At 44.3% G+C, this 13,936-nt stretch overlaps 2 protein-coding genes and 1 non-coding gene across 5 annotated transcripts; 1 reads left to right on the top strand and 2 right to left on the bottom strand.

Annotated features, from left to right (window-relative positions):
- Nucleotides 1-17: 17 nt before the first annotated feature.
- Nucleotides 18-5,650, bottom strand: LOC117850485 (solute carrier family 40 member 2, chloroplastic). 3 transcript variants are annotated; one of them, XM_034732306.2, is made up of 14 exons: nucleotides 5,163-5,650; nucleotides 4,259-4,466; nucleotides 4,114-4,177; nucleotides 3,748-3,872; nucleotides 3,580-3,669; nucleotides 3,268-3,447; nucleotides 2,973-3,047; nucleotides 2,688-2,789; nucleotides 2,494-2,602; nucleotides 2,274-2,420; nucleotides 2,087-2,193; nucleotides 1,898-2,011; nucleotides 1,498-1,802; nucleotides 18-418 (listed from the first exon to the last, which is right to left on the bottom strand). In XM_034732306.2, exons 1-14 carry the CDS (start codon nucleotides 5,282-5,284, stop codon nucleotides 403-405), a joined length of 1,764 nt encoding a protein of 587 aa, XP_034588197.1. In that variant the 5' UTR covers nucleotides 5,285-5,650; the 3' UTR covers nucleotides 18-402. The 3 variants fall into 3 exon arrangements, with proteins under 3 accessions (XP_034588197.1, XP_034588199.1, XP_034588198.1); XM_034732308.2 differs by lacking the exon at nucleotides 18-418 and adding an exon at nucleotides 878-1,179; XM_034732307.2 differs by lacking the exon at nucleotides 18-418 and adding an exon at nucleotides 878-1,182 and having other exon boundaries at nucleotides 5,163-5,649.
- Nucleotides 638-711, bottom strand: TRNAV-UAC (transfer RNA valine (anticodon UAC)). The gene has a single exon. It is a non-coding gene; the product is annotated as a tRNA-Val (tRNA).
- A 4,018-nt stretch (nucleotides 5,651-9,668) lies between the features above and the next one.
- Nucleotides 9,669-13,936, top strand: LOC117848576 (uncharacterized). The gene is made up of 4 exons (XM_034730030.2): nucleotides 9,669-12,086; nucleotides 12,496-12,709; nucleotides 13,141-13,325; nucleotides 13,440-13,936. The coding sequence occupies exons 1-4, from the start codon at nucleotides 10,144-10,146 to the stop codon at nucleotides 13,699-13,701; spliced, it is 2,604 nt and encodes an 867-aa protein (XP_034585921.1). The 5' UTR covers nucleotides 9,669-10,143; the 3' UTR covers nucleotides 13,702-13,936.

Here is a 13,936-nt window from a genome sequence, read left to right as displayed (position 1 = left end):
TCATTAAGCTTTGAGGATTTGAGTGAAAACTTTATAGGACACTAGAAAGAAGGCAGTTATCTGCGGTGGTACAACAAAGTGAAAAAAATTAAAGCATGATGCATTGATAACATTGCATCTTCTGGACTTGGATCACGAAGCAGCTTCCAGTCTACCGTAGCTGCTAGTAGCTGATACGACTGGCCTTGTATGCGTAGGCACGTGAGTTGAGAGAGTCCGTATACCATCTGTATACGTGTGGCCACCTGCCTATGCATGTACGGCTGTCATCAACTGCAATCTCTAGTTTTTCACGAACAAAAGTGACTTATTTCAGAGCATGCCACCACGAAGCTCATGCATTACAAAAGTGTGCATAGCCTGAGGAACCAGAACCTCTGGCATTACAATATGTATCGTTAGCTAGATGACCGAGGATCTGCGGGGGAAAAAAAGATTGTGATGTCATTTCAAAGAGCTGTTGGTCAGAACTTTTATTCTGCAAAGTTTCATGCAAATTGGTGAAACAACCAGAAAAAAGAAATCAAAAGTTTTAGTTTCTTGTATCGCCAGAATAAAGAAGCCAACTTCTCAGATCATGTGTTTAACGTAAAGAGGGAATAAGGGGGGAGATGAGGGGGAAAAAACCAGAATCAATTGGTGCTGCCCAGGCTCGAACTGGGGACCTTTAGTGTGTAAGACTAACGTGATAACCGACTACACCACAGCACCGTTCTGACAGCAATTAACTCAGTTAGTTAGAGAAACCATCAGGCAGTGTTTACATAACCACTCCAGTAACATGGAACCAAGATGGACAGAAGACAGTAAATTTACTAATAGCATCCAGTTACACATTTGTGGCATCAGAGAGAGGAAAGAAGAGGGGGGGAGGGGGGGGGGTTAAATGTTATTGATTCAGTACTAGAGTTGACTGTTAATGTTGTTCTACATCAGCTATGACAAGCAACGATTAAACAGATCGTATATGTACTGTACAGGTGGGGAAATGAATAAGTATACAAATTGAATTCTGCGCATGGCTGAGACTAAGAGGAGCAAATGATTCTGTCCTAAGTGTATGTTGTTTCGAACCTAAATGACACAGCATATCTTCAGATCATCGTAGATCCAACAAGCACCATCAGCCAAGTAGGCGCCTGCAGTTTTCGTGGATGTGTTGGGAGTGTCCTGTGTCATCTACTGAAGATAAGATGGGTATCATGAGTCAGTTTTAAATCATACGAGGTCTGAAGGTTGAATCATGCATAATTGCTTGCACAGTGATGATGTAAGGACTGGTTAGTATGCATGGTTTGGAGCATGATATCACTATCAGTAGTTTCAGTTTTAGATAATAGCTAAGTGGAAAAACAGTGATGCAAATATCTTGCTGGAAAATGAGATTTGGAGACATACATTTATCACGTGTCAATTAACTCTAGCACAAAGTTCAAATACTTGCAAGCCCGGATATCTTAATAAAGTAATGGCAAAGGTAGCACGACCAATACTTACATTGCTTGAACTTGGTAAAGGGGATCAAACATGAAGAGTTCCCTCTGCTCATCTGTTGGATTTGTTAACCACCGACAGAACATCCACGCTGCCCCGGCAACTGATGACACAGACAGGATTGCCAAGAAGCCGAAATGGGAGACATCGTTCGCAATAATAGCCATAGCAAGCATGACTAACTCTGCTAGGCTTGCAATTGAAACCTCCATTCCTCCGATTAGATTTGCTTTTGAAGCAGGCACACCTGTTTGGACGATCTGAGTCCCAACAACATCATAAGACATGTGCCCCAACCGAGACAATGCCTGCAGATTAACACAGAATAGATACAGGGATTACTCTATAGTGTTCAACTAAATTCCACTGAAAGGGGAATCTGAAGTTAAGATTTCAGCCTTACAATGGATGCTAGGAATATAAGTAGAGGTGTCCTTTGCGAAACTGAACCAGCCAAATACACTGTGAGCGCAACTGACAGGAGTGAAGCTTGAAAAATCAATCCAGCAGCTCCTGCCTGTTATAACATCAGCCATTTGCATCAACTGTGAAAGAAACTATGGGAACAAAACCAACAAGGTTGAGGTCAAACCTTTAAGATTCCAACTCTTTTAACCAGGCTTGAGGAGATGAATGTTGCAACAAGGCCCATGATAGAACACAATCCACTGAAAGCACCAACAATGGATGGACTAATACCTGTCCAAATTGATAGAGATAGTCTTTTACAAATGCTTTTTAAGGGAGTCATAGATTTGAACTGGAGAAGTGAAACCTACCACGATGCATCAATAATGTAGTCATTATGGCACCCGGGGCAAGTGCAACATTGAAATTTAGGAAGACGGTAGCTGCACTTGCAGGTAGAACTGTTTGCTGCTTATACTCATTCCACCCATGTTTGATAGTGCTCAAGCTATTTTGAACTGAAGATTAAAGAGACTGTTAGACTATCTACCGAAGTAAATTTAAATATCTAACCATGTCAAAGTTCCTCACCTATCTTGCGTAAATCTAATAGATCAATACAAATAGATTCATCAGTGGCGGTTCTAGAGGAATCAAGTGCATGGCACGAGACTCTGTTAATTACTTGACCCAACATAACCTGAAATTGGAAAGTTAAAATAGCAACCTGTGAGCACGCTACGTCTGGCTATTCAAGTTAAGGAGCGAAGATAAATGTGGTTTACCAGAACAGGGAAACTGCATATCATTAGACCACAAGCAATCTTCAAACAGGTCACAGGATGGTATTTTGACAGCAGTAGGCCAAAAACCGAAGCACCAACCGTCTGCAATCATGCCCCCAAAAAGGTTATTGGATATAATTTGCCCACTCAAAATAGGATGTTGTGTTCAGCTATTTGCAACCAACAAATAAAAAAAGATCACGATCAGTGATCGGCCTTGTTGTGTGCTGAAGTCTCAATCAATCAAAGATGATGATATGCAAGTCTAAGAGTGAGAAATCACACCTCACAAATTAGATCAAGTCGATTAAGCACAGCATTTGCTTGGGCTAATGCAACGGGCCTGTTTGTTCCTGCTAACTTCACAGAGAAAAGAACTGTAAGGGAAGAAATTGATGAAAACAAGACACAAGTTTTCTGAAATCTCAAAGTTATTTAAGATAACAAACTTTTCCATTTAAACTGTTGTAGATTTCTTAGTTCCATCTCACAATATTTATATTGTAAGAAGGGAATATCAAATATTTCAGTCAAACAAAGAAGCACTCTACAAAAGTGGTATGGGAATCAGCAACCCTACCAAAACAACCCAATCCCGCTCCATGGCAACTCCTAGCGCCAATCCTGCAAGTCTTTCAATAGCTCCAGCTGCCACTAGAGCAATGAACCAAGGTCTCAGAACCACAGCTGTCGTAGAAGCATGGCTCAGATTTTTTAGAGCATAGATGACCATTGCAGCTGATATCAACTGAGTGGCTACCTGCAAGACCGGGTTGCCCAAAAAACTGGCATCAATTAAAATATGTTTTCTCATGTCGCTTATTTACTACATGACAACTTGTCTATTCTTTGCCCATAACATAAGAAACTAGAGAAGATAAAGGACAAGCACCTGCACAGCATTCAATGCTGTGTACATAGGTATTCGAGGGAAATGATCCATAAGTTTGCCAACTATTGGCGCCCCAATAAACACTGAAAGCTGGATACAATAAAATTAATTAGACTATTGAGTATAGATATGGAAGGTTTCTCTTAAATTAAGTACAATGGCAAGTACCTTTGTGAAGAAACCAACAATAGCAACAGGCAATAGGCTTGGGTGAAGAATTGCCAGTGCAGCAGGCCAAGCGAAATTCCACAGTTGTTCCACCAAGTTACCAAATAAGTAACTAGCATATAGAGCTGCATCAATGTTGTATGATGTTTAAAAGGTATTTAAGTTCCATGACAGAAACATCTTAAATTAAAAATAATAGTAATCCTTAAGGGTATGATACAGCTTAATTGTTCCATGAAAATATTAAACAGCTACCCTAAGATGGATCTTCTTCCTTCCAAAAATATTTGCAAAGTTGCAAAACTTATACAGGGTAAACAGTAATGCAGATACTGCCATGAGATGGTCCAAAAAAAACTCCCTTACCATGTAGTCCAGCAGGATGAGCTGGAGTGGAGGCCAAAGTATGTTGCTCTCCTTCAGACAAGACCTGCATTATGAACAGATGATCACAAGAGGACAAAAAGAAGCCATTTGACAAAGAACATAGGAAAAGGAAGAAGATTCGTACTGGCAACTCCTCAAAACTAGAAGGACAGGAGGCCCTATCATGCAGTGGAAAAGGGCTGGAATCTAGAACATCTCCTCGAAGATTAAGAACCGGAATGGAGCATCCCGATGGCAATGGTGCGTGATCATCGAAAGCCTCTTCTTTACTGAGAGTACTGACATCAACCTCAACATTTGCAATGTAACACTTTGGGCCAAAATTGTGTAGCCTGGTAAAAAATAATGCAACATGTTAATGATCTACAAAATCTTAAATCAATAAAAATTTCAAGAGAAACTTTTGATGCAAGAAAATAAACAACAGCCTCATGTGTTCAATCAGCTGGACACAAAACGCTATTCAGTGTTTTTAATTCAAAACTTTTCTTGTGACTCAATCTGTTCAACACATTTATGCCAACAGGAAAACATACAAACACACATAAAACAACTAAATTTAGCTTTCCTTTGCATAGCCACTGACTACCCCGGCGACATAAAGGCAAAGGCAGCACAATCTACAAAGGAGCCAGTAGCACAGCACCCACAACAAAAACTTTGACCATCAGGAACATGCTAAGATGATCACTACCTCAACCGTAGTCTACATCTCAGTGTAACCGTCATCATTACAACTCCAAATTCCCACACTAAGCATCCAAATGGGAAGAACCTAACCTGCCAAGGTTAAGCAACCTGCCCTAAATCCTAATCCCAACCACCAATCTTGCATATGAAATTATTATGAATCATCCCCAGCTCAACTCCCCTATTCTAGCAAAACACCCCTCGTCTCCCTTCCGAACTCCAAGACTCCAAAGAGCAAAGAAGGAATCTTTATCGATTCCTCGCGCAACAGAGCACGAGCTGCCGCGTTCTGCGGGCGAGGGCGCGAACCGGCGGCGAGTAGACAGACAGACATTCACCTGAGCGCGGCGGCGGGCCTCAGGCGTAGCGTCCACGCGCCGGAGAGGCGCCGTCGGACGGCAGGCGCCTGTGGCGAGGCGAGGAGAGCGGAGGCTGCGGCGGCGGCGGCGAGCATCCCCATGGCTCCTCTGCTGCTGCGACGGCGGCGGCGCGACTACTCATGCAGCCACTCCAGTACCGGACTTCGGTGATGGGGTCGGGCTCAGCGCGAGGTTCCGGAAGCTTCTGAAAGCATGAGCCCTGCAGCCTTATCTTTGTGAGGCGGAGGCGCGGGGCGGGAGGAGGAACCAGAGGCGGGGAGGGAAGGGGGAGCGCCAAGTTGCCAACTTCCCAAGCGACGAGGGAGTGGCGAAGAGAGCGAGGGGAAGATAGGAAGGGCCCTGCCAGCCGCCTGATGGAGATCAGATGGATGAGGGTTTTTCTAGTGCTTTGCGATGGAGAGGAAAACCCCAAAATTCGAGCAGGAAATGCAGCTACTGTGTTCGGTCTGAAGCGCACGGGAATCTCCAGGGGAATTTATAGGACGGTGAACTCATATTCTTTTCACGTATTTTTCAGCGTGAAAAGATCCTAAATTTGTTCTTTTTTAACTATAGTATGAGAATTTTAGTGGTGCTTCGAGTAACACGCTTTCGCTCATCCAGCACCACAAAGAAGTTTATGCTCTTGCTAGTGATGTTACTCCCATGGTATTTTTGGCATTTAGATCTGATTGGTTTGATGCCAAAGGCTAGAGTTTTGACAAATCATAAGTTGGGCAAAAAAATTGCCAAAATTTTGGTAGGATAAATGGGAGATATGAGCAAAATAGCGTCCAAAACTTTATAGTTTTTCCCATGAAAATGGACATAGATGTAGACATTCTAAAATTTCATCGGGAATCTCTTCTGGTCAAAAACCACTTGTTTTTCTTTTTTTTAATAGACCAAAGCATACATACATTTATCCTTTACACTCTATACATTCGACAAAAAAGAATTCATAGTTACTTCTTATGGGGAGCACGTGACATACGCACAAGAGTTCTTAAAATATTTCCAGCAATTATTAACGAGAGAATGTGGTACTTCTATGGGGATAACAAAAGATCATTCGTGATGGTTCCAAATACATTCGAGTTGATAATAGATGAAGTTCTTTCGATCATCAGCTGGGTATAACATGGCTACATTTTTTTTCAAACCGCTCATGTTAAAGTCACTAAGTAGTAACTCTTTTCGTCCCAAATTGTAGATTCTTTGGCATTTTCTAGACATAGTGTACGTATAAATAAACAACAAAAGATACACACTTAGAAATACCAAAACGATCTATAATTTGGGAGAGTAAAATTTAAAAGATGGCTATAAAGAATTGGGAGAATTTGCACTTTGCCGGCTTACATTTGGCTGCCTGAGCTATCTCTCGACTAATACTGCTGGGTGTTGCAACGCCAGCCGCGCAGGAGGAAAACCAGTCGCCGCGCCACCATTTTTCCTCCTCCTCCAGCGTTGCAAACTCCGTTCTTTTTTGTGGGATACACCCATGCATGATGTGACCAACTAGAGTTTTCTCAGGTCCATGTACCTGAAACGTGTGCCTTTCTGAACCTGTCACCTGTGTGGAGAGGACAAGAAGCCACCGGTTCATGACTCTTGTCTTTTTGATGCCGTGTGGAGTCGCTTCCAAGTTCAAACACACGGTCAAAATGTCATCTAGGTCCATTGCCACCAGTTCAGAACCTACGAAACTCTTGAAAAATCGAGCGTGGAAGTTTCTAGATATCTTCATGCCTAATGCCTTGGAACTGATGCAATGGTCCAGATAAATATATTTCTCTAAATATGTAAAATATTTTGTTGTCTTTTCTTGGATATGGGAAAGAGTAGTTATAAATTGCCACTCGGACAATGCAAACGTGGCTAATGAATTTATCCAAGGTAAACGAAATCATTCGCATTCCTTTTGTGAGGAGTTAGTTTCATAAGTTCAGTTTAAGTGGGAATTTCACGGAGAGTTTCATTATGCCACATGAATTTTTTATAACATGACATGAAATTAAAGAAGATAGAGAGGGAACCAGTTTCATCTGGATGAAACCAAGTATACACGAATACCAAATCTCCATGAGTCATAAAATTAAATGCTATTTTGATCCTATGAAACCACACCACGAAATTATGCATTGGGGAGGGTACTTTCAAATACCATTTTATTTCATTCTTGCTTACGTAGCTGTCTTGAAAAAAATCAATATGAAACTTTTCATTAGAATTAACCTAAAACTCCAACTATTCATGCCTAACTATCAAATAAGAACCCCAATTCTTGGGATCCATTTCACGTAACGACACCTCCTCGTGCCACCTCGACTAATTACAACAATTTCCCTAGGTACACGTGGGTGATGAAAGTTGTGCGTGGATCCGTATGTGGTCTTGTGCGGCTAACATATGGGTCCATGCAAAGATGTTGTAGGTTTGTAAAATTAAGGATAATCTCAGTGCACAATTTTCACTGCGCAGTTACAAGACTGGGAACTAGCTAACTGTGTTTGTTGAGTGTTATGAGGATGAAACTCCTCTCACATATAATGAAACTTCTCCTTCTCTCTCATCATAAATACCTTGCTAAGTCAGCAAAATTGGTGATGTGGCATGAAAATTAATACTTAGGCTAATCCCAGTGAAAGTTTCATAGAGGTTTCATGCACATTAAATACGGTGACACATCAGCATATGTGATGACATGGCATGGTAGTTATGAAGTGAGAGAGGGAAGGAGTTTCATCAGGATGAAACTGTGTATACACTGTTTCCAAGACAATGAAACCTATTGAAACTTGCATTGGGGGCTATAGAGTTTCATTTTATCTCACCATATCCAATCACATGCCTCACAATTAAATATCATGGGCATCCTATAAAATCGTGAAATGAAACTGTGCACTGGGACTCCCTGTTTCATTCATGAGAATATACCTCATGGGATGATGTGGCATCCTTGGAAAAAGAGCAATGAAACCTTGCACTGGAACTAGCCTTATGAAACTCTCCATGAAACTGGCCTAATGGCACGGGAGTATGTGAAACCGGTTTTAATAAAGCTGAAGTTTTACTTACAGTCAAATGTGGATTGTCATAATTTATAGAAAATACTTTTTTAAAAATATGTAACAATTTGGATAGTAACTAAATGTGTGCCCTAAACCCGCCAAGCACCAAACACGACATGCCTCCTTAATTCTGTTTTCACTAAAGCAACAACATGTGAATGTTTTGATTGGAGTGTAGGGCCTTAAGGGGGGGCTTTAAGTAATCGTTGGAGGGGCGAATTTTTGTGCTATCTCTAGCTGACGTAGATGAAAAATAGCTAGCAATTAGATGTGACTTTGGAGACATCCTTAAAATAATAGTTGTACTCTAAACTTGTGGTAGTAACGTAGGAAACCTAACCAAGCAAGATCAATGCACACTCATACCACTTTCGAATTTGTTTATATTTGAACAGGATTTACTGTAGAAGCTAGCGAACTCGTACAACAGAAGTACTACTAAAATACTATGAGCAAACCAGGTGCTCATGTACGTTCAAGCGTATAAGCTTCAAATCTTCTCCATCAGGCGAGCCAAAGTGTTGAAAATGAATCAAATAATGTGTAGGAGACCTAGGGTTATTGTTTTTACCCCCTGCGCTCTCTTCTTCAATGCATGTGCGAAGAAAAGAATGTACTGCATCGATTCAGGTTTTCAAAGTTAGTTATCAAAGTTCATGATAAATTATGTGCCATCAGTTGAAAGGCATCTCACGAGAAGACCGAAGATCACATACAATGACACAAAAACAGTTATCTTATATCTTGGAATTCTATGTTCCTTTTTCCATAGTCTCATTCTTGCCAATAGCAAAGAAACACATACGGTTGAAAATTACACCTAACCATTTGCATTCTTCACGTTCGCTAACTCTCTGCTCCAATCCTTAGAACAATAAATTTGACGTCAACCATTATGGATGTAGTATCCAAACAACACACCATTTGCAATAACTCCACCTAGAAGTATGAAATCCCAAGGAATTCAAATGGAGTTTATACACTTTTCCACGGAATTTGACCAAAACAAACAAACCCCAACAGCTCTGCGCGCAGGAAAGCGCAGGCGCTCGACGAGTGGCCGTAGCACTTTGCCAGCTCAGCAGCCGCCCGGGCCACCCAATCGTCCGCCACGAAACTCGCCAGCTCAGCCGCGCTGCGATCCGGTCCCACATGTCATACTCCCACACCGCCTCGCCTACCTCCCCGGCGTCCCCGAAGCCAATGGCCCCCTCGACTCACACGACACGCCACCACCCCTCCACACCCCACTGCAGGTGGGCCACGGAGGTATTTGGTCCCACACGTCAGATCTGTAGGAAATGCCGGTAGGTTGCGGAGGAAATCTTCCGAGGCGTGTGTGCGGGGGGCCCCACGAAACAGTCCAAAAATCCGCTCACTTTTTTTTTGGCGTCTTATCTCTTTCCTTCGCTTCCTTCCACCTTCCCCACCCACGCCACGCGTGTGTTCGTCCCAGCCACCCAATCCCCGCCTCGCGAAATCCGGCGCCAAATCCCCTCATCTTATCGCCAAATCGATCGCCCACCGGCATGATGACCCCCTCACCATCATCTCCACCGACGCTGCACCGCAGCGAAACGGACCTGGTTTAGCCGTCAAAGCCCCCACCTTTCTGGAGCCTCTGTTTTGGCTAGTCCCGTGCCTCCCGCGCGCGAGGACCCGGAGATACGATTCCGGGCGTAGCCTGCCTTTTTTGGCTAGATTGGGGTGTAGGAGGGGATCAGGGGGTGAGGAGTTGGTGATTTCGTGGGAAAGATTGGAGCTTGGTGGGATTTCGTAGGCGGAATTTGATCGGGTTTGGGAGGGGAGGCGAAGAGTCCGCCGTCTGGGAGAGGAGGTGATTCTCGCGCGGTTGCGTGGTCTGCTGGGAGGCCGCTGCCGCCGGGATGGCGACGCACTTCACGCCGTCGCAGGCGCACGCGGCGTCGCACCACCCGGCGCACCACCACTCGGCGTCCGCGGCGGCGGCGGCCACGGCCACCGCGCGCCTGCACGCGTCCGCGCCGCCGGCCTCGGCGTCGGCCGCGGCGGCGGCGCTGTGCCCGCCGCACCTCCTCGCGGCGGCGTCCACGGCCTCCTCCTCCGCGGCGTGCCCGCCCGCCCACAACCCAATCTTCGTCGGCCCCGGCGCGCCGTGGGTGCAGCAGCCGCAGCGCGCCGCGGCGGCCGCCGCCGCGCTCGGCCCGGAGTTCCGGCGCGCGCGCACCACCAGGACCATCTCCAAGCGCACCCGTGGCGGCGGCGGCGGCGCGGGAGCCCAGGACCGCTGGCGTGCGTCCTCGGCCGCCGCGGGGCGCTGCGTCGACAAGCTGCTCCGTCTGGCGCCTGAAGACCAGCGAGCGCTCAGTGCGGCGCTTTCGTCCTTTCGGGGCGAGCTAGTCGCTCCCGAGGACTACTGCCAGGTCCTCCGGGAGCTTGGCGACAGGGATAAATCGGCATACCGTGCCTATGAGGTGTTTTATGCTGCGTTGCCTCTTGTTGGTGGTGGTGCTGTTGAGAAAGGCAAACTGCTGACTGCAGCTATCGGTGCGCTTGGCAAGATTGGTCGACCTGACCTGGCAAGGAGGGCTTTTGATTCTGGCATTGCTGGGGGCTATGGCAACACGGTGTTTGCGCACTCTGCACTCATCTCAGCTTATGCGAGGAGTGGGCTCGCAACGGAGGCCATGGGGGTGCTCGAGTCGATGAAAGGTGCAGGCTTGCGGCCTACTACGGTGTCGTACAATGCAGTTATTGATGCATGTGGAAAAGGGGGTGTTGACCTTAGGCTCACACTGGGGTATTTCCGTCAGATGCTGCAGGATGGGCTCTGTCCAGATCGCAAGACGTTTAATTCACTTCTTGCTGCATGTAGCCGGGCTGGCCATTTGGAAGATGCTCGTGCAGTCTTCGATGAAATGATCCATCTTGGCAGTGGTCGTGACATTTACACTTACAACACATTTGTCGATGCAATTTGCAAGTGTGGCAACATGGAGCTAGCTATGCAGGTTGTCTTGGATATGGAAGCAAAAAATGTCAAGCCAAATGTTGTTACATATAGTACGCTTATGGATGGCTTCTCAAAACTGGAGAAATATGATGAGGCACTCAAGTTGCGCGGAAAGATGAAGTCTTTGGGAATTCAACTGGACCGAGTTTGCTACAACACCTTGCTGGCGATATATGTGAAGACAGGGAAGTATGATGAAATTGCTACTGTGTGTGAAGAGATGGAGAGTTTGGGTATTGAGAAAGACACTGTTACATACAATTCCTTGATTAATGGATATGGAAAGCAAGGACGCTTGGACATGGTTGCTTTGCTTGTTCAAGATATGCGAGCACAAGGTGTAGCTCCTAGTGTGCTGACATACTCAACTTTGATAGATATCTATTCAAAGGCAGGAATGCATGGAGATGCATTTAATGTCTACTTGGATTTTAAGGAGTCTGGCCTAAAGGCAGATGTTGTTCTGTTCAGCTCTTTTATTGATACATTAGCCAAGAATGGCTTGGTAGAATGTGCTTTGTCTTTGCTTGATGAGATGATGAAGATGGGTATCAAGCCAAATGTTGTAACCTACAACACAATTATCGATGCATTTGGCAAGTCTAAGATTCTTCCTGAGGAGGATCCTGAGATTGGTGACCTGGGAATTGTTGGCGTTTATGGTGGCCAGATTGTAAGGGCCGCTAATCCAGCGACCAGAGGGTGGCGCTCTGCTGTTGATGCTCGGATGAGGAGGTCCCAGGAATTATTTTTCATTCTGGAATTATTTCAGAAGATGGTCCAGCAGGGTGTACGACCAAATGTTGTAACGTTTTCTGCGATCCTGAATGCTTGCAGGTACATCTTTACATCTTCATCATTTCATTAGAGCTTTTCTATTGCTAATGTTGTTCTGCCCGTAGAAATACACTCTTGTGCACTGTATCAGTTGAAAATTCAACAATTGGTGCTGCATTACCCTGGATATTAAACTGTTTTTTTTTCAGTTTAAACTAGATAAATTCAATGTGGATTTATGTTTACACTGGTTGAACTTCAGTATTCCTATATTTCATGAATACACAAAGTTACTCTATATTCTGTAAACCTATCGTTTTCTTTGATACTAGAATATGCTAACTGTGGCCTTGTTATTCAAAACAAATAGCACAAAAGCGAAAGATGAGCCTGCTAAGTTCTCTTAAGTTCTGTGTCCTCTTAAGTTTTGTGTGGTTTCTAACTGTTTGCTTCAATCTTGTTCTTGCAGTCGCTGTAACAGTTTTGAAGATGCAGCCCTTTTACTGGAACAGCTTCGCTTGTTTGATAACTTTGTATATGGGGTTGCGTATGGGCTTTTGATGGGCCATCGAGAAGTTTGGTCTCAAGCACGGTCCCTCTTTAATCAGTTGGGACGCATGGATTCTCCAACATCTTCTGCCTTCTACAATGCTCTTACTGATGTGCTATGGCATTTTGGCCAGGTAGATTTTCTCTTTATTGTATGCTTGGATTCAAGTACTGATGTTGTTTATTAATGGTCACTATTTTCTGGTAATATTATTTTCCACTGTTAATTTTTTTTTGGAAAAGAACCTACTTTTATAATAGTTGCAAGGAATGGTGTTAATGCTGGCATACCTCGAGCTGGGAACATCGTTCCTATTCCAGGAACGTTGTCCCTGCCTTGTGAAAACCTTCCACAAGTAGTACCGTGTTCCTCGACCATATTGACCTGGGAATGTTGTGACTATATATTTTATTTCGCTTTTGACAACTTGTTTGTTGTCTCCCAACTATCCATCCTAACTTTTCATTGCATGAGTTGTGTAAACTCTTTCCATATACGTATGTATCTCACTATAATCTAGCTTAGTGATCTTAGTGACATGTTTGTGTTACTGACCATTTTCAGAGACAAGGAGCTCAGCAAGTTGTGCTTGAAGGGGTAAACCGTCGTGTTTGGGAGAACACATGGAGCGAGTTCTGCCTGGACCTGCACCTTATGTCATGTGGTGCAGCTCAAGCAATGGTTCATGCATGGCTCCTGAATGTGCGCTCTATTGTCTTTGAAGGACGAGCTATGCCTGAATTTTTAAGGTACTTGGTCCTTATCTAGCACTTCCATTTTATCATGCGTTTGTGCAAATCTAGTATTTGGTCCTGAATCTCTTGGCTTTGCCTGAACTAACTCCATGTTTTATGTCTCTACAGCATTCTGACAGGATGGGGAAAGCATAGCAAGATAGCTGGCTCAAGCACTCTCCGGCGTGTCATTGAAGCATTGCTCCTTTCAATTGGAGCACCGTTTCAGGTCGAACGCTTCAACATTGGAAGGTTTGTGTCACCCAGTGCTGTGGTGGCTGCCTGGTTGAGAGAGTCTGGCACCATTAACATCCTTCTCCTCCGCAATGAGCGAGTACAGCATGCAAATCCGCCCAATCTGGTACCGAGATTACAGGCGTTGCAGTTGTAGCCTCCCCTAAATCTCATCTCATCATCCCTGTTAGCGTTGGGTCTGTTGCAAGCTTTTTATTCACCTTCGTTCAGAAGATTGTAGTGTATCATAGGTTCAGGGAAGTAGGCAAATAGCTCACTCTATCAAATCCCAGTGTTTTAGGCTTTTGTTAGCCAGGTATGTAATGTTGTAAAATTGGCAGCCTGCCTTACAACTCTTTTTTCATCAAGGTAAAAATCAAACTTCTTCACAA

Source organism: Setaria viridis, chromosome 3 (genome assembly GCF_005286985.2).
Source record: "Setaria viridis chromosome 3, Setaria_viridis_v4.0, whole genome shotgun sequence".
NCBI classification, from domain to species: domain Eukaryota; kingdom Viridiplantae; phylum Streptophyta; class Magnoliopsida; order Poales; family Poaceae; genus Setaria; species Setaria viridis.
Note: the sequence above shows the minus strand (reverse complement) of the source record. Positions and strands in the feature narration are given on the sequence as shown.

Bases quoted from the DNA above. Each gene is read 5' to 3' on its own strand.
- LOC117850485 (XM_034732306.2), bottom strand. From the start codon at position 5,284: ATGGGGATGCTCGCCGCCGCCGCCGCAGCCTCCGCTCTCCTCGCCTCG. The intron at 4,178-4,258 runs GTACGAATCTTC...TTCATAATGCAG, and splicing joins CTAGTTTTGAGGAGTTGCCA to GTCTTGTCTGAAGGAGAGCA. The intron at 2,194-2,273 runs GTAGGTTTCACT...CAATTTGGACAG, and splicing joins TACATTATTGATGCATCGTG to GTATTAGTCCATCCATTGTT.
- LOC117848576 (XM_034730030.2), top strand. From the start codon at position 10,144: ATGGCGACGCACTTCACGCCGTCGCAGGCGCACGCGGCGTCGCACCAC. The intron at 12,087-12,495 runs GTACATCTTTAC...TTGTTCTTGCAG, and splicing joins GCGATCCTGAATGCTTGCAG to TCGCTGTAACAGTTTTGAAG. The intron at 13,326-13,439 runs GTACTTGGTCCT...ATGTCTCTACAG, and splicing joins GCTATGCCTGAATTTTTAAG to CATTCTGACAGGATGGGGAA.